At 41.3% G+C, this 26,866-nt stretch overlaps 3 protein-coding genes across 9 annotated transcripts in view; all 3 read left to right on the top strand.

Annotated features, from left to right (window-relative positions):
* Positions 1–6,786, top strand: part of plxnb1b (plexin b1b) — a 116,388-nt gene extending 109,602 nt beyond the window's left edge. For all 4 annotated transcript variants that reach the window (XM_044349136.1, XM_044349137.1, XM_044349134.1 and 1 more), the window contains 13 exons: positions 69–247; positions 344–410; positions 1,408–1,554; positions 1,694–1,859; positions 2,158–2,261; positions 2,391–2,475; positions 3,304–3,470; positions 3,564–3,724; positions 3,889–4,036; positions 4,345–4,409; positions 4,708–4,783; positions 4,871–4,945; positions 5,801–6,786. In XM_044349136.1, the coding sequence (XP_044205071.1) occupies positions 69–247; positions 344–410; positions 1,408–1,554; positions 1,694–1,859; positions 2,158–2,261; positions 2,391–2,475; positions 3,304–3,470; positions 3,564–3,724; positions 3,889–4,036; positions 4,345–4,409; positions 4,708–4,783; positions 4,871–4,945; positions 5,801–5,905 (1,545 nt within the window). In that variant the 3' untranslated portion in view covers positions 5,906–6,786. The remainder of the gene's footprint in view (positions 1–68; positions 248–343; positions 411–1,407; positions 1,555–1,693; positions 1,860–2,157; positions 2,262–2,390; positions 2,476–3,303; positions 3,471–3,563; positions 3,725–3,888; positions 4,037–4,344; positions 4,410–4,707; positions 4,784–4,870; positions 4,946–5,800) is intronic.
* A 2,098-nt stretch (positions 6,787–8,884) lies between these two features.
* On the top strand, positions 8,885–15,613 carry si:dkey-19e4.5 (UBA_like_SF and PTH2 domain-containing protein). Its single transcript, XM_044349143.1, has 7 exons — positions 8,885–9,147; positions 10,095–10,208; positions 12,306–12,377; positions 12,489–12,563; positions 13,176–13,273; positions 13,841–13,955; positions 14,137–15,613. Exons 2-7 carry the CDS (start codon positions 10,101–10,103, stop codon positions 14,221–14,223), a joined length of 555 nt encoding a protein of 184 aa, XP_044205078.1. The 5' UTR covers positions 8,885–9,147; positions 10,095–10,100; the 3' UTR covers positions 14,224–15,613.
* A 2,001-nt stretch (positions 15,614–17,614) lies between these two features.
* Positions 17,615–26,866, top strand: part of setd5 (SET domain containing 5) — a 34,962-nt gene continuing 25,710 nt past the window's right edge. For 2 of the 4 annotated variants that reach the window (XM_044349139.1, XM_044349138.1), the window contains exon 1: positions 17,615–18,059. The gene's annotated coding sequence lies outside the window, so the exon portion shown is untranslated. The remainder of the gene's footprint in view (positions 18,060–26,866) is intronic. The other 2 variants (XM_044349141.1, XM_044349140.1) reach the window with 1 other exon arrangement.

Here is a 26,866-nt window from a genome sequence, read left to right as displayed (position 1 = left end):
TGTGACTTGAGCACAGTGAGGCTTATATTTTGAACAGAAGGATAATTAGCTTCTTTTCTTCCCCTCAGTTCATTCACACTCTGGAGAGCCAGCGGACTTTCTCACCCAGAGACCGAGCATACGTGGCCTCCCTGCTGACGGTAGCCCTGCATGGCAAACTGGAGTATTTCACCGACATCCTCAAAACCCTGCTGAATGACCTGGTGGAGCAGTACGTTGCCAAGAATCCCAAACTGATGCTGCGGCGGTAAGAAGAGGAAGGAGAATGAGAGTGTGGTTGTACATTCAAGCTGTTTTACAGATGTTTTTGCAGTGGCTCAGACTCTGTGTGGTCTCTCTGCAGAACAGAGACGGTGGTGGAGAAGCTGCTGACCAACTGGATGTCCATCTGCCTCTACGCTTTCCTCAGGGTCAGTCAACACATAACGCATGATCTGACACACAAGAAAATGTTATTCCAGTCATAAATGTTAGGACCTCCAAAAGTGACACTTGGGTTATAAATAAGCATCATTCTAGAGGATTTGATTTGTGCTTGATGAGAAGGTCACCAGCCTGAGCAGTAGTGGTAATGTGTGTATGGAATTAGAAAGACTTGTTAGTTCCCCAAATGTAATGATAGATGCCCACAAGAAAACACTTCAGTGTTTTACACAGATTCTTTTTATGACCAACTTTTTATCAGATTAAATTTCTCACCATTCAGACAGAGTAGCAGTGGTAAGTGTATGTTCATACAGTGAACGGACACATAAGTGCACAATAGGCAAAATAAGTAAAAATTCTTTTCCAACATCCCATTCATCACCCACACTCCAACCGCTGCTCTGGCCTCTGCAAATTCATATATACATATCAAATCTTACTTGACTATCTGTTCACAAACAGTAAGGTTACTCCACCTGTGTACATGTTAGTGTGAAATTAGATGGAACAGGTGACTTAATTGTATATTTCAGCTCTTGGAAAGTCATACTTAATATCATACAGTCATACATAATATCTGAAAGTTAATGTTTCCCTTGAGTAACATTTTAGGGTAACTTTAGTTTAACTTTTAAATAGCAGAGGAATGTACAGTCGGAAGGTAATGACATCTGTCAACTTGCAGTGGGAAGGGCATTAGGAAAAAACCTTACTCAACCAAGCTTATGTAAATAGTTAAAGAACTGTTGTTAAAGTCCAGCTTTAAAGTCCGACTTTTCCTGAACAAACTACACTGCTTTGGTACAGTATGAATTTGAGAAGAATGACAAGTCTGTAAACTTTTTTGCCTCTTTGGCACAAAGTTGCAAGCCACTGATTTAAAAGATACAAAAGAACGTCCTTGTCATTTGAGCCTTTCACTCTCTGTGTGTGGTAGAGCGTTACTAATTGACTTCACTGAGTGTGTGTGTGTGTATCCAGGACTCAGCAGGGGAGTCTCTCTACATGCTGTTCAGAGCCATAAAGCACCAGGTAGATAAAGGACCGGTGGACGCTGTGACCGGCAAGGCCAAGTACACCCTCAATGACAACCGCCTGCTGCGAGAGGACGTGGAGTACAAGACCCTGGTGAGAACAACTCTAACTCTAAACCAAACCATCTAATTAAGTTTCCCAGACGTCCACCGCGACCTTCAGGAAGTTGGTGTTTTTCCAGCACTCCATCTACCGTTTTCTTACTCCTTCTTTTCTCCTTCTTCTTCTGCAGACTCTGAATGTGTTGGTGCAGGGTGGAGGAGTGAACGAGTCCCAGCCGCTGCCCTCCAAAGTGCTGGACTGTGACACCATCACACAGGTGAAAGAGAAGCTGCTGGATCAGGTGTATAAGGGCACCTCCTTCTCCCACCGCCCGCACGCCGACTCACTGGACCTGGGTGAGAGTCCATACACACCTACCTTTTATACATACCATATATATTATACACCATAGAAAGATATTATGAATTGTTACACTTCACACTCTACATTTGTTGAGCTGTGGTGCCCCCTACAGCAAGACAAAGGTAATTACAGGAAAAGTCCATTGATTACTCAGTCTTTCACCCAAGTTATCATTGCATTAAGATGATTAATACCTATATAAAAAGAACCATGAATGACCAAAACACCACACACACTTTAAGGGTTCACACACTGATTGTCTGGCTGTCATGGTGTGTGTGTTTTGCTCAGAGTGGAGGTCTGGTGTCGCCGGTCATCTCATCCTGTCAGACGAGGACTTGACATCTGTGGTGCAGGGCAACTGGAAACGCCTCAACACCCTGCAGCACTACAAGGTCAGAGTTCACGGTTTCAACTAACACACTTCATCCTCAAAGAAAATACAGTATTTTTTAGTCAATAAAAGTAAGAATGTGGCTTGTGGTTATATAGAGCTAACTGTATATTTTGTTTTGTTCATCAAGGTCCCAGACGGTGCGACAGTAGCGCTGGTCCCTCGCCACAGCAAGCACATTCACCATGACAACCACGACTATGTAGCAGGAGAGAGTGAGTTCCTTTACAGTGATAACTCTGAAATAGTTTCTCCTCATTGTGACCTAACTACTAAACTCTGAAATGAATCTGAACCAACCACCTACTTGCAGACCTTTCTACGTGTACAGCTGCAGCAGTCATGTCTGGTTTTGTCATATTAATCTCCCTTTATATATACAAAGTGAACGCAGGCAGCAGAAGTGATTGAGTGATTGAGCATGTGCTGCACACTGGAAAATGGGCATTTGGGTTGTATTGGACAGCTTCTAGTTGTTAATGTGTATAACAAAGCTTCATTGTTATTGGTCTATACCTGGGTTTTATATTCCCAGGCTTTAAGAAGTTGTACTGTTAGAGGACACACTCCATACTTATTAAAATAAACAAGGTCTTGTGGGGGTCACGTCCCAGAATATGCTTCTGGTTGTAGAAGGTTTAGTTTTTACATTTAAAAAGTGTTTTTTTGTAAATGTATTTGCACAAATAACAAGCCACAAAAAACATAATGTATTAAAGGAGTAAGTATGATTGTGCTGGTGAGATAACAATCCCAAAAGAGCTTCTAAAGACATCTCACCAAAAAAGGAAAAAAATGTTTTTAAAGAAGAAAAAAATACATTAGTACAACCTACAGAAGAAAACAGAAAAAGCTCAAAAATACATTAATGAAACTATGTGTTTATGCTGCAAATCATATTCTCAAAGTCTCATTTTCAGTCAGATTTTGACTTGGTTAACTGAAACTGATTAGCTCTCTGTATAGCTGAGGGTTACGCAGGTCTTTATCGGTCAGGTAGTGTATCAGACAGAACTAAGGGTTAAAACTGTTGAACTGTGCAGAGACGCCGATGCTGGAGGATGCAGATGAAGGAGGAGTGAGACTGTGGCATTTGGTGAAGGCCAGCGAGGAGCCTGAGCTGCCCAAACACCGCAGAGGCAGCCTGAGGGAGAGAGAGAGGGCCAAGGCCATACCTGAGATCTACCTGACCCGCCTGCTGTCCATGAAGGTACACACACACACACAGGTTTCCACATAGACGTCAAGGTCATTTAAAATATTTTTTGAATAACTTTTGAATCTCTCCCTCCATGTTCTTCAGGGGACGCTGCAGAAGTTTGTAGACGACCTGTTCACAGTTATCCTCAGCACCAGTCGTCCTGTCCCGCTGGCCGTCAAATACTTCTTTGACCTGCTGGATGACCAGGCGGGACAACACGGTATCTCCGACCCAGAAACAATACACATTTGGAAGACAAACAGGTACAGTATAGACCCAGAGCCTGAAAGATATTAGATCCGCTTTATCCAATAACCAAACACTGTTTTATCACAATTGTGTTTAATGTTTAAAATAATGCATTCAAACCACTAAAAAGACTGATGGAAACAAGACGTTGTGTGATTAATGTCTTCTGTTTCTCCAGTCTGCCTCTGCGTTTCTGGATCAACATTGTGAAGAACCCTCAGTTTATCTTTGATGTCCAAGCCTCGGACCATGTGGACGCAGTTCTGTCCGTCATCGCCCAGACTTTCATGGACTCCTGCACCATCGCTGAGCACAAACTGGGAAGGGTGAGCACAGGCAGCATGTAGAAGCTTCTTCCACATTAGAGTTTGTTTTTTTTTAACATATAAATTTAAAATAGTTTTTGTGGTTTTCAATTGTAATTGAGATTTTAGATAAGCAAATGACGGAAAAGATGCTTAAAAACAAGGAAAAGCTGAGATTGTAAGTGCTGTTTCAGTTGCTGGCAAACAGTATTTGTTTGAGATCACATGGATTCACAGCAGTCACAAATGGAGTAGACATTCAGACAAGCCCTGAAGCAGCTTCTGTCCCTCCTCTCGCTTTAGTTCTCATTCCTTCTCTTTTAAAACAGGACTCTCCCATCAACAAGCTGCTGTATGCCAGAGACATCCCCCGCTACAAGCAGATGGTAGAACGGTGGGTTCAGATTGAATTAAAGCTGCTTAAAACTTCTTCTAAAACAGCTGCTTGGACAACATGACACCAGATATAATGTATGCATTTTGGAATAAAAATATCGAACATTCATTGGTTTGTAATATAAAAACAAATATGTAATGATTCCAGCAAAAATGCTGTTTGGTTAGAGGTTAATTTTCTTGACATTTATGAAAGCTCTCAGTTTTAAGTGTGAAAGCTGCTTTCATGATCTTGTTGAAGCAGCTGTTCGTCTGTGTTTTGCATGTGAAGCTGATCATACTTGCCGTTATTACAGGTACTATGCTGACATCCGGCAGACCATCTCAGCCAGTGACCAGGAGATGAACTCTGCTCTGGCTGAACTGTCCAGGGTGAGTGCAGACAGATGTGCTGCTGTTCACTCAGTGGAAACAGACACAGAGAGCACTGACATTTAACATGAATGCTTTGTGTTTCAGAACTACTCAGGAGAGCTGAACTACCTGGTTGCACTGCACGAGCTGTACAAGTACATCAACAAATACTACGACCAGGTGTGTTTAGTGCGCAGCCTGACACGGTGTTTGGGTGTATTATTAACAGAGGTGTAATAGTATATATTAGAAGAGTGTTTTGTCATACAGATATGTGATTATGTGCATTATGTTGAGAATATATCGAGTAAAAAGCAAAGAGTACTCAGTTTTGTGTGCACTAAATGCTGGAGGTCGATATTAAATGTCAAAGGTCACAACTTAAAACGTAGATTCCTGAATATGTAGATAAGGATCTGCATGTAAAACGAAAAGATTCTTCTGCAGTCATTTTCTTTTCTGACTTTGGCACCCCCCGGTGTTAGTATCATTTACTAGTGCTGCCAGTAGTTCATTAACAGATTTAACACAAGATCCAAGAGACTTTATTGTCATTTGCACAGGCACAAGGTACATGTACATTGCAATTCTTGTGTGGTTCACGCAGTCAGGTTTAAAAAAAGATATATATATATATATAGATATTTAAAAATATGAGTACTGTATATACAATTTGGGAGGACAGTGGACAGAGAAAATGAGGAAAACTGGTGGGAAAACAGGGAGAGTTAACAAGTAAACATGTTGGATGATATGAATGTTTATTCCCACCCTTCATTTACAGTAAATCTGACATGGAAAGTAGAATTAAAGCTTCAACTGATGGAGCAGTAAATAAATGGATGAATACACTGAAATGAATGATAGTTAGGTAATATGCAATACTGGCAAATTTATGCTTTATTCCTCAGAAGCTCTCATTATGTATAGGAGGAACTGATATGACTGATGTATACTACCACTCTCACTCTCTCTCTCTCTCTCTCTCTCTCTCTCTCTTCATCCACCCCTGTGCCGTCCTCTTCTTCCCATCAGATCATTACAGCGCTGGAGGAGGACACCACAGCCCAGAAGATGCAGCTCGGCTACAGACTGCAGCAGATTGCTGCTGCTGTGGAGAATAAAGTCACAGACTTGTGACAGAAGAAACGCCCACCAGTTCTTGAACAAACAGAGTGGGGTGGGAGGCAGAGAAGAGACTTGCACCCTGTAGGTTGAACTGAAAGGCAGGAGAGCAACAGCTGGACTAATGGGAAGAGACACAGTCTCTTCTTTTCCAGGAGGAAGGTTGGCAATGAACCGTCACTTTTTTTCAGTGCAAAGGAGATGGAGGTTCAGGGTGACATTCAAGTTCACATCCCAGCACCTATTTGTCTTTTTTATTTTTTATTTTTGGTGTTCGCGAAGGATGCATCTGTGACTTTGGTGCGAACTCTGAGGCTCTGAGCCCTCTGAAGAAGCACATGGAGTCAGAGAGATGACACCTAGCAAAATGTGAACAAAGAAAGACGGGATGTGCCAAGGACACGATTGAGGCCTGCTGTTAAGCCGTTAACTTAATTAGCTTGTCGCTGCTGTATGGTCAAAAGTGATTTCTTGTGTTTGTATGGTGATTTGTGTGTGTGAACAGTTATTCATATTGCCCTGGTTGTCAATCTACATCTTGTACTCCCACATTTCTGATTTCTAGTGCAAAGTATTGGAGTAACTGATTATACTTTTGGATGTTATAGTAAGAACTATTCTGAAAACAGTGAACTTTTTCTCTGAAATTCAAACATTTTACAACAAAATCTTGGTCACAGTGTTGTTCAGAGTCCCCTTTACCTACAGCAAATAACAGAGTTTCATAAGTTACTGCCGCTGTCTACCTCAGCCTACTGTGCTGCATCAAATGCTTTTTTTCCTGTGATGTTGCGCCACCAACACTACTGTGTACATTTCAACCGGCTACAACTACCAGTACAGCAGCACAGCACAGATCTGTCCTCGGTAACATCTGTAGACATTCTAATTTGCAGCGACACACACACACACACACACACTCACACACACACACCAATACTCCAAGTCGATTCAACATTTCTACTTCCTTATTTTCTTTACTTTGTGAGAGATTTGAAAGTCAGAACCTGCTCATCAGGGCATTTTAAGGTACTTAAAACACGACTGAGTGACAGTTTACTCTGTTTTTCGTTTCTTGCTTTTATACTTATTCATGTTGGTGTTTCTGTAGTGTACAAGTCACTGGAAAGATGTTAGAGGAAAAACAAAAATCCTTCCATAAAGAAACTCATATTAATGAAGTGGTGCGCACCACTAGCGTGCACCGCAGTGTTTTATCGTGTAATTCGTTCATATTTCTATTTTGTACATTTTTTAACATTCCTTTTAGGTTTTGAACAAGGAGCAATGTATTAAATCACATCACGGTTCACCTTGTTCTACTCCAAGCCGAGGCAGTGGTACGAGTTGAATTTTTTTTATGGGTATTGACATCATGATTGGCATGCAGTTCTTGTATTGGACACAAGGTGGCACTGCTGCATGTTCTGAAGGACTACCTGGCATTTTTCTGTCAAGTTGATACAGCTTACGTGTTGATTATACTACTACAGGTTCATTAGGTATAGTTTATCTTGTCACACTTTTCTGCTGTCATTTGGAGCACAGAGACATTTCATACACGAACAAATGTTTGCTGGTATTTTCTTATTTAAGTGACGAAGGCTTACTTGGTGGTTAATAGGGCTGGGTATGCTTAGACATTTGTCGGTGCTTGTCTTGTGTCAAACTCTGTTTCCCTTTCAAATAGTGTTCCCTCCATGGTTGAGTTAAGGGTTTAATTTAGGTAAAATTTCAGTTAAGGGAAGGTATCTCAGAGATAACAGGGTTCAGATTAAGGTGGAATTCAAGTAAAGGTAAGAGGGAACCCATATTGATGGAGGAAACAGACTTTGACACAACACGGATGACAATATGGTACCAGAATGAAAATGACATTTTTTGATACCTTACTTTGCAGAATATAAACATGTCGTTCAACAAAAAAACTTCTATAATGCACCGGTGTTTAATGTTGTCTTAACACAAACAGTGTCAATACTCAAGTCAATGCTATAGACACAGTTTAGTCACTCAAATGTAATGAGGTTTGATACCCAGCCCTTGTCAGACCAAACAGATGATCATAAAAAAAGGAGTCTTTTTTTTCAAAACTGTCTCATTTCTGTCCATGCTCCCTCTTAAAGAGTGCTGATGTGTGTCAGTGGAGCCTAAAGTGTGTCATTTCCACGCCCAGGCTCAGCATGTCGGAATGTAGCCCATAGGGTTATTACTACATTACTTAACACACACAAGTGACTAATGACTCCTATGAGCGGATGGTTTGTTGTGTCACACAGTCAGTTCACATGGGGGATGGGGGCTCAGTGATGATCAAGACAAGCCGTCTGAGGGAAAACTATAACTGTTGTTAGGCTGTATAAATTTGGCAATGTAGAGCAGGCTCTGCAAGGAGCAGTTTTAAGGATGTTTCTTATTTTGTGTGTTAATATCATTGTACATACTGATTTCAAATGTAACTGTAGTGATTTAACCTGTTTTAATAAGAGAATGTGCAAATTCTCACAGATGCTGATGTAATAAAGTATTCTTAAAATTGTTTGTTGTGTTTTTCTTTCAAATACATAACATTAATATTGAATCCCTCAAGATGTTCATTTGTAAGCGGTGCATTAGGGCTTGGAAGCTGACAGATGTGTTGCCAGTTGTAATTACGGACAGGGTGCTGTTGTGTAGATTGTCTGGTGCTACGCGCGTTCATGAGGCAGATGTTACCATGGAGATCAGGACGCTGAGATTTAGTCAACTGAGTCAATAACATCTGTTAATAAATATACCACATATCTATTTTATCTTGCTAATTAACTACCGACATTTACATATAATGTATCGTTCTAAGCTGCAACAGGATAACACGGGATATGAGAATAAAGTACATCATCAAATACTGGTTAAAAATATTTGAAGTGTTTAACATCGTTGTTTTGAGTCAACAGACGACATGATGAGATGACGTTTTTCTTAACATTTACGACAACGATGAGTAGCACGCGCATACCATCCCCTCATAATTCATGTCACCAGAAAATCCGTTACACCATCCTGGAGAAGAGGCAGCATCCCGTGCCAACATACACGAGGGTCCAAAATGGAGTAACGCCGAAGACAGTATAAGACGGGCATCCCACTGAATGTAATTCCAAATTCAAACTGACATTTTTCCGTCGCAGTTAAAAATTCTGAGTTCCAGAAGCCGCGGGGAAGTGGCAATCGTTGTTCCTGCTGTTGAGCTAGCTGCACAGAACAGGAAACTACAGGCAAGTATCTGGAAGGAGGGTAGCCCAGTTAGCAACAGTGACTGATGCTAACGTTAGCTAGCATTGTTATAATGTGGTTGAACCAGAAAAGTTAACTTAATTAACTGTCAAGCAGACATTTACGTGAAGCATTTACGTGCTATTTGTTGGAGATGAATATTATTACTGAAGTAGTTGGCGTTAAGTAGAGCAAAAGACACCCAACTGTGCTAACGTCTGCTGCATTTTTTTCCAAGCTGATTTGAATGGTGTGTATTAGGTGAGCTAACGTTAGCTAGCACTGTCACTGCGCAGAGTTAGCTTAACGTAGTCTTCCGACACATAACCTAGCGGTTCATTTATGGCTTGTCTTGTTGCACTTTGTGGCTATCTGCAAAGGTAACGTTATTTTTAGATTTAATATCCCATACGCTCATATGAAGAGAACGTCAAACCACTCTTCATTCATTTTTATTACGGCCCTGCTTGGAATAGTCAGATTGTAAAAGGGAATAGAACGAGTACGAATTATATAGTTCGGTTTACCGACCACTACAGTTGATTAAAGCTGTATTTCTACATAAATTAACTTTAATTTATGTAGAAATACAGCTTTAATTTGTGTAATTTTATACTTAAGGCGTATTTCAGCTTTTTTCTATTTGTTTGTCATGTTAGATGTTCATTTTGATTTGCTTTGTGCAAAGAAGCTATCCACCCATATATGCAGATTATCATACATGTGATCAAATATATTGTTTCTGTCTGTGTTCCATTCAGAGGCATGCAGAACACTGGGGTCTGTTTTACAAGACACGGGTCTGTTTTAAGAAAAAAACGGCACACAGCCAATCTTATTTTTCATTGTGGACCAGGTCATCTTTAATCTAATGTGGTAGATTTTGGTGTCGTATTTCATGGGCTGGTGCTGTGCAGGGTGTTCATTGTTTCTGTTTTCCTCATTGCAGTAAAGAATGGAGCCATCAGAGCAGTTGGGCCCAGACTCAGGTTCTCAGGATGTCAACCCTGTGTTTCTGCAGCAGCTCAGGGAGCTGGACATCCCCGAGGAGGCAGCCAAACAGGTGGGACAGTACACTCACTGATATGCTGTACATGTAAAGACCGTATGCTTAATATATTCAAAAAAGTATTCAACAATTTAGTCCAGTTTTAAAATATTAAAGTAATTTCAGCTGCACCATAATAATGCTCACTGGGTAAGTTCAGCGTTCAGGGATATTCACTTATAATCTCCAGTGTGATATGATAACTATGATAGAAATTTTCCCGCAGCGCAACTAATTATACTATGACTAATATGAGATGATTAATTGATCAGTGTCTTAAATGTCTTGTTTTTTCATTTAACCAAAGATTACCACAGTAATGTGCAATGTACAGGAGATGAGTTCTGATGACCTGACAAGTTGCCTTACTAATGTGCACAGTGTTATAAAAAAGAATGGCTTTCATCTGAGTTGAGGGTGAGTCCATGGAGTGTAATATCTGAATGTAAGGGAGAGATCACTGTTCAAAGAAATGAGTGATTGCACTTAACGTCAGTAAAGACACAGCAATATGATATCTGACCGGGATTTTGATCTCTTTCTCTCCTGACGTAAATTTCCACAAATTGTCTGCTTCAGTATCAACTTGTGAAAACGAGCAGGTTGAGTTCAGAGAAATGAAAAAATAGCACAGTAACAGACCCAAAATGAAAGTCATCTTGTTTTCTGAAACGATGGTGGTATTTCTGACTTGGTGGTGAATAATTCTCAAGTGTTTGAGAAACACAAAAACAAGGATTTCTCATGTCAGCTGAACTCCTTCAATGATGGTAGTTGAATCCTATCATATGCAGCATCACTCCACCCACATCACCAATACTGCACTGTATTAATAAAGCATCTCTTATAACAGTTGCTCCATGCTAGGTGACTGGTCATTCAGTGTGCTAATAGACCTTTTTTCCAGCAGATATTTTGACCGCAAAAGCACAGATGGAACTAATAACATTAATGATTGCTCCATTCTAGCAACTACTGTAATGCAAGATAACAATTATGTAATGTTATCGGTTACATTTGTGTTTGTACAGCTCACAATGTCTGCTGTGATAAAGGCCTATTGTAAATGTAATGAGTAACATTGTGGATGCTTATATCATGGACCTTCAATGATCCATACTCTTATAATGTGAACACTGCATTACCAGACAGCTTTCATGCTAAAAACTCCAGTTCAGGATATTACCTCATTATATCTCTCTCCAGTTAACTTTAATAGCAGAATATTAAGATGATTTTAAGCTTTATCAAACTCAGCCAGCACAGTGATAACTGGTGGTTTGTACAATTTCTAATACCCCTGCACTACAGCACCTCACTGATGAAATAGTTTATATCTCATGTCTGTGCAATAAAGGTCTAAGAAGCCTGCATGTTATTTGTGAAGTACTGCAGTAAATGTACATATTATCAAATGTGCCTCAGTAAAATAAGTAATAAATGAACTATCTGAAAAGCCTACAAATAAAATATTATTGTTGACAGGAAATATTAATGTACGTTATTGGTGAGCTGGAGGTCCAGTGTTCATTGTGGGCTCATGTGTTTTTAACTTCATGGTCAATATTTATGTGACATTTTATGAGTTGCCATATAATGTGATGAGAGATTGAGATTTATTAAAATATTACCTTTATCAGCTTATTACTTTGTATCAGGCGGAAATGTTCTGATGCTAGAGTATACTGCCATATTCATCATACCCCTCTCTTCATATACCACCGATGTGTCACTTTCTGAAGCACCAGCACATATAAAACTTGAACGTCATCAGTCACGTGCTATTGTTCATTTGACACAAACTCAAACACAACGTATTGAAACATTGTGCTTCACCGGAACGAAACAAGCTTCAGTATCATCCGCCTGTCACTCTTCTAGCTTTCTACATGCTTATATCTTGTGTTTATAGGAATGTGCAGCATTTAAATACCCAAAATAAGAATGCAGTTTTAATGGAGCAGTTTGAACGACTGTAAAAGCTGAAGTTTAATTGAACAAATGTCTTGCTTACTTGTATCATTTGTCAGCCAAAATGATGGCAGGCATGGCCACACTATAATTCACTTCTTTGTTCTCTGACCTTTTTCCATTGTTTCTCTCGAACTCCAGGCACTCCTGCATACTCGGAACGTGTCTGCCGAGGAGGCGGCCATGTACTACTTCAACAAGCTGGAGAATGAGGTGCCCATAAGCTAGCCTTAGTCTCCACAGGTACACCTTGGTACATTAGACCTCCTGGAGTTTGTCCAAAGCCAAATCTCAGTGTCTCTTCTTGTCTGTTGTGATCCTCAGGAGGAAGGAGATGATGATCTCATGTTCAAGATGGTGTTTGTGGTGAACATGGACCTTGCCATGGGTGTTGGAAAGGTAAAAACGAGTGGGGCTGCTGTGGACTGTGTGGGTTATGTGCTGTCTTCCAAGTGCTTCTCTTAATATGTAATGATCGTTCAGTTATGGTTTGTCATAACATGAAAAAACTCTCTCCTGAGTTTAGAGAAAAGAAAGCTAGGATTTCCTGCAAGACAAGTCTTGGAGCTACTGCACAGACAGAAATAGAGGAGGAACTTTTTATCTAAGCTAACTTTTGAAGCTCTTGCCCACACTGTAAATTGAATCACTCCTGTCTCTGGCTTTACAGTCACATGAAACCATAAGAGCTTTGAATTTGCCTGGAATTTTCCAGGTTCTTCCAATTATTGACTAACAGGTTCAGTGCTCTTTTGCTCTGAGTGGGAGTAGTTAATTCTCACATCAGTTGCACTGAAACAGTGGTTGTAGTTATTTCATGCAAATTTTGTCGAGTGCTGAGTTTGCATTCTAACAGTAAAAATGCAAAGTGCAAATTTATTTTTTCAAGTTCAATGTGAACCTTTTTATTGGAACTCAGTCAGAAAGAGCACATGGAGCCCATCTATAGTATGTCTGAAAATGTGACAGATTGTCATGTCAGTGTGACCTCGGTGCTGTGTGTTTGTGTAGGTGGCAGCCCAGGTTGGTCATGCTGCTGTGGGTTTGTACCAGGCTCTGCAGGAGAAGAACAGCTGGAGGGAGATGGCCTGGAAGTGGGACCACAGTGGGTAAGACCTGAACAATATGTTGTTGGAGAGGAGATGCACGTGTTACGTATCAAAGTTAGTGTCCATATTTAAAGCTCTGCTACCTTCAACATCACAGTTTTTACTTCAGGAGGAGCAAGCTCGTTCTACTGCTGCTGTTTTACAGAAACCCAAAATGTTACCCCATTAATGCTCCACTTCCAGAAATGTTCCGCACTTTGTTGTACTTGAATTTATTTTAGAAGGTTTGCTTTGCCACTTGTCCTCCTTAGTCTCTTTATTTTTTTTTGAACATGTAATCCTGCAACTGTGTCAGATAGCTGTGCTACTTTTGCTTTTTTTTTTTTTTTCTCCAATCATTGCTCACCATCTGTGTCTGTGTTCTAACATCGTTCTGGACTCTCCACACTTGGCTGTCATTATTTTATTAGAATAGCTGTATCAATTAGATGATTAGTTACTGACATTGTTGACTACCGAAATATCTTTAAATACCTCTTTTGCCAGAATGTATAATATTGTTGAATCATCAAGTCAATCCGTATTATATTATTGATGAAAAAGTTCATGTGCATGGTGTTGATACAGAGCTAAGAAGGTGGTGGTCCAGGGCACCAACGTGGCTCATCTACTGGAGCTGCAAGCCCTGGCCATGAGCCTCAGCCTGCCCACTTACCTGGTCCAGGATGCAGGGCTTACCCAGGTGGGGGAAACATGCCATTTTCAAAATTGGCTTTTGCGTCAGTGTTTTTTGGATGTCATTTCATTCACTTCACATCTCTTTATTAGTACTAATACATTTGGTCAAACATTAATTGATTTTGTCAGTGTCGGCTAGACATTCAAGTCTCAGCGCTAAACTGACCCCTCTTTGTCTTTGGCAGGTGGAGGCTGGGTCCCGCACCGTCCTGGCCATCATGGGTGAGGAGGAGATGGTGAACAATGTCACTGGGAGTCTGAAGCTGCTCTGAGGGGATCAAACCTACAGTGGGGAGGCATGGCTCTGTGGTGCCAAAGTGCAACCAGCAGAGGGCAGCATTTCCCAGCAGCAAGGAGAGTCTTGGCATGCAAGAGAGTAACAACCTTTAAAAAAAAGACCTAAAGAAAGAGGGAAAACAAGACATGTCCCAACACCAGAAACCAACACTCTTGGCCATTTGTTTCCCTTTCATTCTTTGTCTAAGCCGCTTAGTCGGCCGTTGCGAGCAGGAGGGGAGAGAGACAGGTTCCTCACAGGGGAACAAGTCCAGGGCAGTTGTGTGTTTTGTTTTTTTGTTTTGTTTTTTTTTTTTTCTGGGAAACTTTTCTCTTTTTTAAACAGGCCACCAACTTAGCAGAGAGTCTTATTAGAATTTGAATCAATTTTCAAACACATTTAGTCTGTTATCCAGTTTCAGATATGGCTAAATGAAGTATTTTTGGTGGTTGACCAATATTGTAGTCATGCTTATTCCAGGGGTGGTGTACTGTAGACTAATGCATTATGTAATTATAATTATACCCATACGCATAGATGTAGTATTTCCCAGTTGAATTCACTACTCCCAAGTGAAGGGTAACTTAACTGATGATATGTGAACACTCATTTTTGACGTTTAAATGATTTTGTCTGTATGCAACTACTCTCCCAAAGATCCCTATCCTATAGACTCAATAACATTACTTATTATTGATGAATGGCTCTATTTTATATTCATATGTCTCTTACGGCCATATACTGTATTAACTGTGGTGTGCCACCCTAAACAGTATGCACAGTTACTGGACTTTGTTGTATTGTTATTTCTTTATGCAGAAGGAAAGATTCTCTTAGGTTACAGGTTTTGGATTTATTGTCAGAATTTGATGGTGGCGGAGAAGTTCTATGGAAAAAATATTATGTTATGTCCGTTAAAGGCCTACGCTGGGCCTAACTTTATGCACTCTGACTGCCTGTTGGTGGATAGTTAAAATAGTGAATTTGATCAACTTGCAACTCGAGAGGTCACAGATGATCGTGTGTATGACATTTGTTAAGGACTCTATGAATAGTCTTGCACACTACTAATAATCTTAATATACAAAGAATTATTTGCAAGCTGTTGTTTGTCTATGTTCTCTCTAACAAATATTTGTGGGCATGAACTGCCACTCCCTTAATTCTTAAGTGTAATGTCAATGATTTTATTTGTGACAGAAATCTTGTCAAAACGGCAGTGTCATGCATGCAATATGAGCTGTATATATGAACAGACCATGGGAATCCCAAAGTCATGTCAATTTTAGTAACATGTCCACACTTTGATACCTCCTGTGTTCTACCGTCATTTGTGTGAGTGTTTCAGACTATGGAGACAATTAAAATGCCTCCAAATGAAGTAACAAACCGCCTGAATCGTGTTTTTACCTAACACAGAGCCGACCATACAGACTATGCAGATAAAAGAGATTTGCTAGAGCTGTGGCAGTGAAAGCAGTGTGGGGGAGGGTTGAACACAGCCATGTTGCAGTGCGCGGTTTGGGCTGGCCATATGACATTGCTTTTTCACCGCAGTAACAATGGCAGCATTGTGAAATATGACCGTCGCTTACCACGGCAGTCCGGCTGGGAAATTTATAATCTGTCCTTCAGTTATTAACCTCATGACGTGTTCTCGGAAATTATTCTGGTGGTAGTGTTTATAAAGGGCAACAGCCAGACGAAGGACGGGAAGGCGGACAGTTACTTTCCAAAGGCCAACACATGTAGATATTTGTGAAATTAAAAGTAACATCAGATATAAAGATAACAGCCCACTCTTGCTCGTGTGTGTCGGCTGTTGTGGGGCGTGGGTGTTAGCTTATTTTATATAATTCACCGACTATTAAAGGGATGCATTTTGTTCTTGGTTTAGCTAAATTGTGTTGACACCTTTTTATTTTGATTTCATAGCAAAATTGTATGTGAGTGGACTGTTTCAGTATAACATATTAGTGTGTTGGTGAATACCGACATTAGTTTCCATGACATACTAGGGTTCAGCTAGTTTGTCAGCATATTAAATGTTAATTTGATGTCAAGCGTAGCCTGCAGCTGTGCTACTAATCGGAAATAAGTGACAATGGGAAGTGTCTACATTTATATCACTGCTTTGTTCGGCCTCTGCCTTCATTTCATCAAATGAATCCAATACTTAAGACAACATCATAATGTCTCCTGAATATCTGCTTTATGGAAGTCGGGGTCATAATCAATTTTATTGTGGAAGCCACTCAGCCGCAATGTAATAATTGTATTATTCTGCTGTCTAATCTTGTAGCTCGTCAGACCTCTGCAACAAATGACGTTGGCATTTATCTGCACAGCCAATCCGAAGTCGCCCCCAAGTCTCATGACATGACATGAAACCAATCGCGTCATTGTTACTATTTGTTTATAAATATCGCAGTCCCGACGCCAAAACTTGTATTATTTACTTGTACCTGTTGAAAATAACGTCTCCGTTTTACGCTTTGTTTGTAAATCCAGTGTGTGTGTGTGCGTGTCAGGCTAGGGCAATATACAATTCAAACACTAACATCACAGCAAAAATTATGCTGATTTTGTCCGCTCTAACCCTTCCTCTGCTGCAAATCCCACGAATACTTTGCTCTGTTGAGCCGCTGGTGAAAGGGATGTTTTTCGTTGTGTCGGGTATTTTTTCTGTGCAAGTGTGTGGAGAGACTGATTTCGGCAGCGGGAACTGAAGTAGGAGGGACCAGTGAATAAGTAGATGCAACCCAGGAGTACTGGTCAATTTCCCTGTCCAACCCCCTGACCAGATGCTACCGGAGCGCGACACCTCACTCTCTGCTCATCTGACAGGCTGGTAGGTGGGGCTGACCCAGTGGGCTGACCCTGGAACTGGGCCCCAGAGACCCCGTGTAGCTAACGCCTGCTACTATCTATTGGTATGAAAGCTCCTTCCACAGTAGATAGATGAATGTACCCCTCAGATAATGAAAAAACAATAATCCCACTAACGAATTAAAATTAAATCCACGGCATTTGAATTTAATAACAAGAATTCCCCAAAACTTTTGAAGATACAGATCCTTTGAAGGGTGTCAAATTGTCTTCCGACTCCAGCCACTCTCTATAGCTCTCCTTCTTGTACGCCACCAAGCACACACACACATATCATGAAGGGACTGAATTTTCGCACCCCTCCTCAAAGCAGTGCCCGCCCCGTTTTGCGTAGTTGACGGAAAAAAACAACCAACGCTCTCGTTCGCATCCAATCACATACATTTATGTCTGTTTGTAAGCATGACTGACACGATGATATCCAATCATTGGCAAGAGGCGGGATATCGCAGCCCATGGAGAGAGCCCCTGCACGGTCGCCAGGGAAACCCCGTGGCGTGGTTGTGTGTCAGTTTCGCTGGGACCCGCGGTCGGTGCCGGTGAGGAGGGGGATGGGCGCCTCTGCGACTGTAAGGATCCGAGACAGAGTCAGAGCCCCGTATCACATACAGCAGCATATACCCCATTATAAATAGCGACTGTAAATATTCAATACACTCAAATAAATGGATTTATCCACCGGGGATCTATCGTAGACACTCAATGGATGCACTGCACCTGAACAGGACAGGGAGTTTAACTTTCCTTCTATGTGTGGGAGACACTGAGAAGTTTGTTTCCTACCCCTGGAGAGGGAGCTACTTTTAAGGGCAAAGGATACAGGAGACTCCGAGGCCGACGTCAGGCCTACTGGTCTGGCTGGATTTGATGTTGGGATACTCTAAGGACTTCCTTCTGTACATGAATTTGCCTCGCTTGTACAAGTTTGGAATGCCTCTTTAGGTAAGTGTTTTAAATCTGTGTTAGTTGATAATATTAACCTTTTATAAATGAAGACAGTAACATAAATACAACAGACACTAACCATGTTTTCAGTCAACCCAACATAGCTATGAAGCTAACCAACTTAGCTAGCTAACTAAACGTCCACTTAAGTTTATTAGAACAAGTTGGGTTGCCTCCACTATCTTTCCACTTTCAAGTGGCTTGCTTGGCTGGCCAGAAAGCTTCCCATATTGATGGTCTGCCTTGCAGGGCTGCTCTTGGCTGTGTCTGGACTGATCTTCCATGTTTTTTTTTATTAGCTCCTCGTGTTGTTTTTGATAGCTAGCTTGTTAGTTTGGGAATCCACCACATTACAAGTTTTATAATAGCCAGTGATATAACAGTAATTCAAACAACCGTGTCCACATAGCTCTCAACACCATCATGCAAGTTTTGATGAGTTTGACTCGTGTAACGTTGAGTCCATTAGGTGTACATCTAGTTCAGTTTTTACTGTTTTCATGTCGTTGATAAACCACACTTTGCTGTCGTTACAGCGTTAACTTACTAATTAGAGGGTTTATCTTTGCCTCAAGAGCATTAAACTAAATAAAAAACATAGAAATCTTGGTCTGTTGAGCAACTTGTGTAATGTGTTGGCTAACATGACCTAACGTTACACTATATCAGCAGCACATTATACGGACTTTATTTGTGTTTATATTGTGTTTCTTTGCATATATATATTGGTAGGTTATATTGAGAGATCTACTGGGGCAGTGAGTTCAGAATCAGATCGCATAAGGTAACAGGCAAACTTGTTTTGTTAGAACCAAAAACCAATTTGTTGCATTGCTCTTATGACAGCAATGTGTTAATTGTTGTTCTGGGACCACGAAACTGTCGAATTTTTTGAAAGTTAGCCATGATACTGCTTGCAATTTGATCATTATTGGCGGCTCGTGTTAGCTAAGCAACCAGCTGCTGTGTTGGTTAGCGTTAGCAGACACAGCCATAGGCAACAAATGCTATACTAGCCTTTTTAGCTAACTTTTTGGATGTTTTCCAGTTGATTGTGTCCTTGTTTTGAACCAGTACTTCACAGCACAGTCGCTCCAAGCCTTACGCTATGTATACACCTGAGGACTAACTCATTATTGCTGTGGATTTTTGGAAAATATGGTGTCTGCATCATGGTGGTGTTTGGCTACATCATGTTAGTGCATTTCTCTTTGGCAACAGTCCTAACTTCTCTCAGGCGTGTGAATCAAGCTGAAAGCTCGGCTGTGTCTTCTTTATTTGTGCTTGATATGTTTTTTCCCTACGTGTGGGATCCAGCAATCAGAAACCCAGATCTGTTGTTAGTGACTTGCTGTTCTTCACCTCCCCCCACCTACCAACCCCCAGCCTCGGTGGCGGTTAAGAGAAATGGGTGGTATTTTAGAGGGGAGCTCTTGTTTCCTTTTTTAGCCTCCATTTTTTATTTCAACGTGTGAGTAAGTGCGAGTGGCATCGCTGAGCCGGAATGTAGCAATCACAAGTTTTAATCAAGTTGGAGACCTCGTAGTTGTTCTGTTATTAAACACCATCGCGTTGTTTCATAATTATTACATTTTCTTGATTCTGAGAAAATGCTTTATTTTTATCTCCACCCTATTAGACTGGTTTCAGGGATCAAAGTCTGGTCACAGTATAAAGATATGCCTTGTCATTTTCACAGTATAGTTGATCATCATTTTTAGGTATAATGCAACGCACCATGAGAACTATGCTCGCGGCAACCACAGCTGACAAGTGATACTGGGAAATGTATTAATGTTTAAATAGCGCCTTTCCTCTTTTGTAGTGTTTTTTTGTGAGGTTTTAGTTTATTGGGACCCCGTGTTTTCCGAGCACAAATGGCTGCCCTAACCGTCGCCTGAGTGGCTTTGCTCCGCTCAGCTGCACCACGTAGACTCGCATTGTGCGGCGGCCGGAGTCCGGAGCAGTGGACACAGCAGGCGCAGAGAAAGGACATCTTATATTGCTCTATCGGACATGGTTAGGTCAATTAATGTGTCACCGGATGTGTGACTCTCCCTGCAGTGATATTTGTGTCTGACGTGTCGCAAATTCAACTGGTCATACTTCAGCCATATTACTCTTTCTACACAGCCCAAAAAAATCTCTTATTGAAACGATTAGATTGGATGCTTTAATATCAACAGAGGACATATTTGTCAGTGAGAATCCTTATCAGTCATATGTTTCTTGGTTGCTCTGTATTTGCACTTTAAGTACTGTGCTCATTAATATTTCAACCAAGCTCAGTAAGAAAATCCACCACACACAAACTGCTTTGAGATTGGAAAACGTATGTGAGAGGCCTTTTTTTTTTTCCTGAGCAGTTGTCGACCTTGCTCCATGAGTACAAAGATTACACCCTTGCCCTGCTGGGGGTGTTCAGCCCTCGCCAAGTATTTGGATTGATCTTGATGCCTGTTGGAAGCCAGATTGCAGTGTGCTGAGCCTTGTTTTCATTGGTTGCGACTGACATTCTCTGAATATGTTTCACATCTTTTAATAGACTGTGTGGGCTGCAACATGCAAACCTGGCCACTCAGAACCATTGGAAACATGAGCCCCTCCAGCACTCCCCCTGACCTGATCCTCCTTGTTATCTTGAACAAACACCGCTCTCACTAACAGAGACAAAGACATGTACACAGCCGAGTAAGAAATGCAAGGAGAATATGGGACACAAGCAAGCACACAATGCCGTGGCTTCTTAAACTCAACCTGCCACCCTGGGAAAGCTAAGAATGTACAGCCTGGCTGCTTGTTGCTGCTCTGCCGCCATGTTGGTTTTCCAGGCCTCTCAAGCAGGTCCAGATTATGTTTTACAGTGAGATACACCTACTGTACTACGGGTGTTGAGTTACAACAATTGCTGATTGAGGGCTAACACGGAGAGCAGCACTGTACTTTTGTGTGTGTGTGTGTGTGTGTGTGTGTGGATCTGTCTGCAGGATGTGGACCCTTCTTTCCCAATATGGGCCTCTGAAACTTTGGAGATCTAAGGAATGTGCAGACATGCAAGGTTAGCCTGGCCCAGTTTTCTGTTTACTAAGGAAATGTAGTCTGTCTCCCTTTCACATTCAGAGCGGTTACAAGAAATGTAACTGTTGGGTGACATGCCCTTGAAATCACTGAAGCCCCTTGTTGTAATGGGTGAGTGCTGTGTTCTGGATGAGTCTGAATTTAAACCCTGGTTTGTGTGTGTATGTGTGTGTGTGTGTGCTTGTACAAGAGGGAGTGAAGCAGGATGTTGGCCCATTTCCAAAAGAAGAAGACAGGATTCTGTCTCGGTGCAGACGGTTGGAGACGGGAGAGAGAGGGAGCAGGGGGTGTTGCTGTGAGGAATAGGAAGAGAGGGGGGAAAAAAACCCTGTCTTTTTTAGCTTGCCATTTGCATGCTGATGACACTCTGTATCATTACACGGAGGGCAGGTGTAGCTATTGATATGTTAATAAGGTTTCATGTGTGTTGTGTCTATGTGACCAAGTCAACTAACCCAGTGTTGTGGATCTACACCTGTATGGAAACAGAAAGGTTGCATTCACGTAAGTGGGAAGCAGACGTGTGCATTTTTGTCTCTGAAGTGTAGTTTCACTGCACTGCATTTCATGAGTGTTTAGCAAATAGTACTGACTCTTCTCTTGTTTCTTGAGACACGTCCATTCTTGAGTGTTATATAGATAATGAAAAATATTAAGATGGTTACTCACACCCATACATATATCTCTTTATTTCTTAGCATGTAAAAAGTATTTATTTTTTTTACAATCATAACTTAACTATATTATGTAGATTGTTTTCCTGATTTCCTCGGTTGTAAGAGAGACTAACTTTAGATACCTTCTGCCCTTGCTTTTAATTTTAGCTACAAATATATAGAACCAGTCCATCCACCTTCCCTCTCTGTGTAGCTTCTCCTCTGCAGCTGCTGTGTGTGCTCTGTGGCTTGCCGTCTTGCACAACAGGGTTAAAAACAAGTCGCTCTGACGCCTGCCTCATCGGTGCATTCCTATTGGCGCAGGAGCTCTGGAGCTGCTCCAATGGGGCGCAGCATTTCCTCGGCACTGGGGGAGCAATGTTGCAGAGGGCTGTGTGCTGGTTAATTCTGTTTTGTGCCGGAGAAGCAATGCTTCTTGGGAGAATAATGGAGAAGGAGGAGGAGGAGGAGGCTGGGGGGAAAAAAAACAAGGCTGAAAGGGGGTGAGGCAGGCAATCTACGTAATCATCTCTCTCTCTCTCTCTCTCTCTCTCTCTCTCTCTCTCTCTCTCTCTCTCTCTCTCTCTCTCTCTCTCTCTCTCTCTCTCTCTCTCTCTCTCTCTCTCTCTCTCTCTCTCTCTCTCGCTCTCCTGTTCTTGTTTTATTGCACCCTTACGTTTTGTCTTTCATTTCCTTTTCTTTCTCTCACTGTCACGCTGCCTGTCTCGCTCTCTTGTGATACTTGGCCGAGCGTACAGCAGGAACAAAACTCACCAATATTCCGAGTTTCTGTCTCTCCACCTTTTGAACTGCAGGCAGCCATTTTTGGCTCCACCACATTAATCCTCCTCTTTCTTTCCTTTTTCCACCCTTTCCCCCTCGTCCTGTCGCTCTTTTTTTTTTTTCTTTCATGTAACTAAGCGGGACAATAAAGGAGACCAAATAACAGTCGATTTAAAATGCCCAAATGCTTTTTGTGTGCGGTGAAAGCAAGATTGCTAAATCTACAAGCACATTTCCAAGTGTGTTTGCTCAGAAGGTGTTGTCAGGCGGGAGAGAGAGAGAGCAAATAAGGAGCAGCACAGAAGAAAAGCAGCCAGGAGAGCTTTTGCACCAAAGTCAAGCCACTTGACACCAACCTGCTCGCAGCTGCCCTGTTTTGTAATGCACAGCAGCAGTGCTAAAAACAAAAGGGGAAACGAATGGCTGGTGCCAGGTTTTTCCTGTTCACAAGCGCCTTGCTCTGTCACCTTGAGCAAATGGTTCCTGTTGGGAAGAGTGAGGTGGGAGTTTTTGTCGTCTTTTCTGTAAACAGGCTTTATCCCCGGCTATTGACTCATGCTTTTAGAAACAGGTTTGGACTTAAAATAGAGCACTGCCTCTGAACTCCTTGAACCCTAGATTTGTTCCTCGTGGAAGCGTGGCAGTTGTTTTATTCAAATACACCTTCCTCACACACACCTTTTCCCAGAATTTCGATGTCTTTCCTCAAGACATTTTAGGTTTGTTGTGTGTTCACTTCATGAACTCATGAACAGAATGGGACAGTTGAAGCCCTACAGCAATTCAAAATGGCTGCCAAGCCTCAGTGTTTTTTCTTTTTTTCTTTGAGTGACACATTGTAATCTAGCATTGGCGAGTCTCACATATGTGTTGTGCTGTGAGTGTTGTTGCGAGGTGGAGCCAGGGCAAGCCCTCGTGTCACTCTGGATAAGACCGTCGGCCAAAAGAGGAAATGGAAATGTCATGTAAATGTGTTTGTCATGCAGTGAGATCACGTGGTTGAGAGACAGAGGGTGTCTCTGGTTTATGTTATGCCAGAGCATGAGCTTATCTAACAAGATGGCTTTTTTGGGCTCCACGCCTCTACTAGACTACTACTTGGAAAACATCCTTCCTCACGTTCAGGAGTAGACATGCTTACAGGGAATACTGCCATTGTGAGGAGTGAGTGTCCTTCTCTCTAAAGCTCTGTAAATCTTTTGTAAAAATGTTACCTTTCCTTTGAAATTGGTTAGGTATTAATGATAAGAATGAATTGATTCCATAGAAGCAGCCTGCTTTTTTTCCAGGAGGAAAAAGAAAACAGAAGCATATCAGAAAGAGGTAGTCAAGCCTAAACAGGCAGCAGTATTTTGCTTAGTCCTTTCTGTTTTTCCTCATTTAGGTTAGTGATCCTCAAACGGACAGTGGCTGGCTTGTTTGCCCTGAAACAGATGATTGATTTTGTGTCATGCTGGCCCTGCTGTCGACCGTTCTCTCCCCCACCCCTCTTATAGCACCCACTTGGCCTTTGTTCTCCATTGTGTGTCTCTCATCCCTGGTCTGGTCCCGGTCCATTCAGGCAGCTGGACATTGTTGTGTTAATGGCGGGCCACACTGCGCTCTCAGGACGCTCGACCGCTCAGCATGACAACAGCCACAACGCCGCTAGGGTTGGAAGTATATCCAGTGACGATATAACCCAGCCACAGGCCCTTTGAAATATAGTATCCACTTCTTTCTGTGGTGCCAGATGTTTGCATCATTTCTCCATATGTCATTCCTTTACCCCCACATCTCCAGCATGTTTATATTTGTATGCAGTTGCCTGAACAGTCAGCCAACTCCTCAGTCTGATCGCAATTTGCTCCAGGAGTGTTTTCAGCTGGCTGTGCAGCAGCCATATCTGTTTCAGGCAGCCCTTGTGCTTTGTAATTATGGTTGAGGCCTATGATTGTGCTGCTGTAGTGAGAAATGGTTTGTCCCAAGTAGCTGAATGCTGCATCCCATAATTGTTTTATTTAGCCTGGTTCAGAGAGTTTAAGGAAGACAACACCACAATTTGGATAAGATAGTGATGGAAATGCTGTGGTAATAGCACTATATTTTTGCTGTGTGATTGCTTGTACTTCTTGTTATTTTGGCTCTCCTTGGTTGTGCTCAAACTGTCACCATGACAATGGAGACCATTGTGAATCATATTAGAATGTACACATTAATAATATAGATATATAAATACCTGGGCTAAAGACCACTTTTCTTCATTAAGGCACTACAAACTTGTTGGTGTGATGTATGTTTTACATTTGTGACATATGACTACAGCCGTGACTGTATGGATTTTTTCTTGCCACAGTGAAAAAGCAAAAAGATTTAATTTTAAAATTTCAAATTTTAATAGATAAAAGGGTCCACATTTGACTGCTAGAACCTCTGCTCATGCTGAGCAGTGTGCAGTGGATATCAGTACTCTATTACGTTAAGGTATTTACCAGAATTAGTCAGTACCAAGTAGTACAGAAACTTCTCCAGTCAAATGATACCTGCATTCGATCCTCTTTGTACCCATATCTAGAAAAAAATGACTATTTGTATGGTTTTGCTCATAGCCAATCACCACAAGTGTTCTTTGATTTAATGCAACGTGTGATTGGCCCACTACTGCAGCAGCTACAACCTATACGGTCGATGGTGATAATACTTCATTGTACAGTTCTTTAATAAACTTTTCAATAATTTGAACACTTTTGAAATGTATTCATGTAAAAATCATTTGGATGGAGAGGAGTGGTGGCATTTTATGAAGCAATCCTGTTTGAGCGGAGAGCAGTTAGCCTGGCTAGCTGGATAGTGGAGTCAGAGGCTGTGTTCATAACTGCCTACTAATGTATTATTAATACTTAGTATGACGTTAAGTATGTAGTGCGTTCCAACTGCATGAGATGTGGATTTTGTGTATGCGAGAAATGCTCGGATGTATACTAGATTAGCAAGAATTTCTGAGTATGTGGCATGAGCTTACTGGACATACTCAACTGCCCCACAATGCATTGCGTCTCTTCAGACTGGAGGAGATGAGCCAGACTAAACACCGTTGTAATTTTCATTTCTCGGCATGTTAGGAGCTGCCTATGGCAGCCGTTGGCCGAGACAAGCCGGTCATCTAAGCTGCTAGCAGCCCGATTCATGAGATGATCGATGGGTTAACGTCTGTCTTCATCCCGGGGAGAACAGGATCTGATGAACTGATCTGTACAGCTCTTTGGTAGTGCTGTCAATCTTCCTCTATAATCCAATCAAATTTCATTCCTTATTGTTTTGAATATTCAAATTATAGTGGAATTTTTAATGCTTAAATTTGTCGTATTAATATTTACTATGTACTCATACACTGTATACACAGGCTTACGCATTACTAATAACACTGTCAGCATGTGCTTGTTATACATTCTGTCCACTAGAGGGCGTTCCAACATTACTAATGAACAGGTGATAGCTTTTTTTGCTAAGTAATAATTATGCTTAGGCACAAAATTAATAACTGAAATATAAATATTAAATAAGCTTTCATCATACAGGATCATAGTAATTAAACTACGCACTTAATTGGAACATAAATACATCCACGTCAGTATGCGCTTGTTTACATCAATATGTGACGTGTTATTTGGGTCGGGATGCACTGTGAGCCCAAATGATAGCGTGAGTTCTGTGTCCAAACCTCACACTGCAGCTGCAGCACTGATCACTCCGTCTTGTACTGTGGGCCTGCTTTCTTTTACATGTTTCTGTTTGTTGACGGAAATTCAAATACTTTCCACATATAGCCTCTTAAATGGTCAGGAGTGGTGATCTCTGTGGGTGCATCACACTTGCTACCATTACTGATATTGTAACGTTAGAGGTTAGAGTTAGCACATCGAATGTGAGAATGTGATTTAGTCAGACTCAGAAAACATTATTGTTCAGACTTGACAAAAACATTTCGTTTTCACATGTGAGTAGGCCAAGGCGAGATTCATTAACGTCACTAACGCCAACACATTTATGAAAAATACAAATACCCACTTTCAAATAGTTATTTCATCATTCGATTAGTATCTTTTTTTATCATTCGGATCTCAAAATTCATTCCAACAGCCCTACGCTTTGGTAGGGATGGGTATCCAGAACCGATATTGAATTGGTAACTGGTCAGTACTGAAATATTGATAAGCTCCTTGACAAACAGTGCTGTTATCAGTATTTATGTAACATTAATTAATTCTAACATAACTAGCATAGGTGGCGGTAATGAACCTTAACACA

Source organism: Thunnus albacares, chromosome 4, assembly GCF_914725855.1.
Source record: "Thunnus albacares chromosome 4, fThuAlb1.1, whole genome shotgun sequence".
Taxonomy (NCBI): domain Eukaryota; kingdom Metazoa; phylum Chordata; class Actinopteri; order Scombriformes; family Scombridae; genus Thunnus; species Thunnus albacares.
The sequence above is the reverse complement of the archived record's forward strand: the minus strand, read 5'-3'. Positions and strand labels throughout refer to the sequence as shown.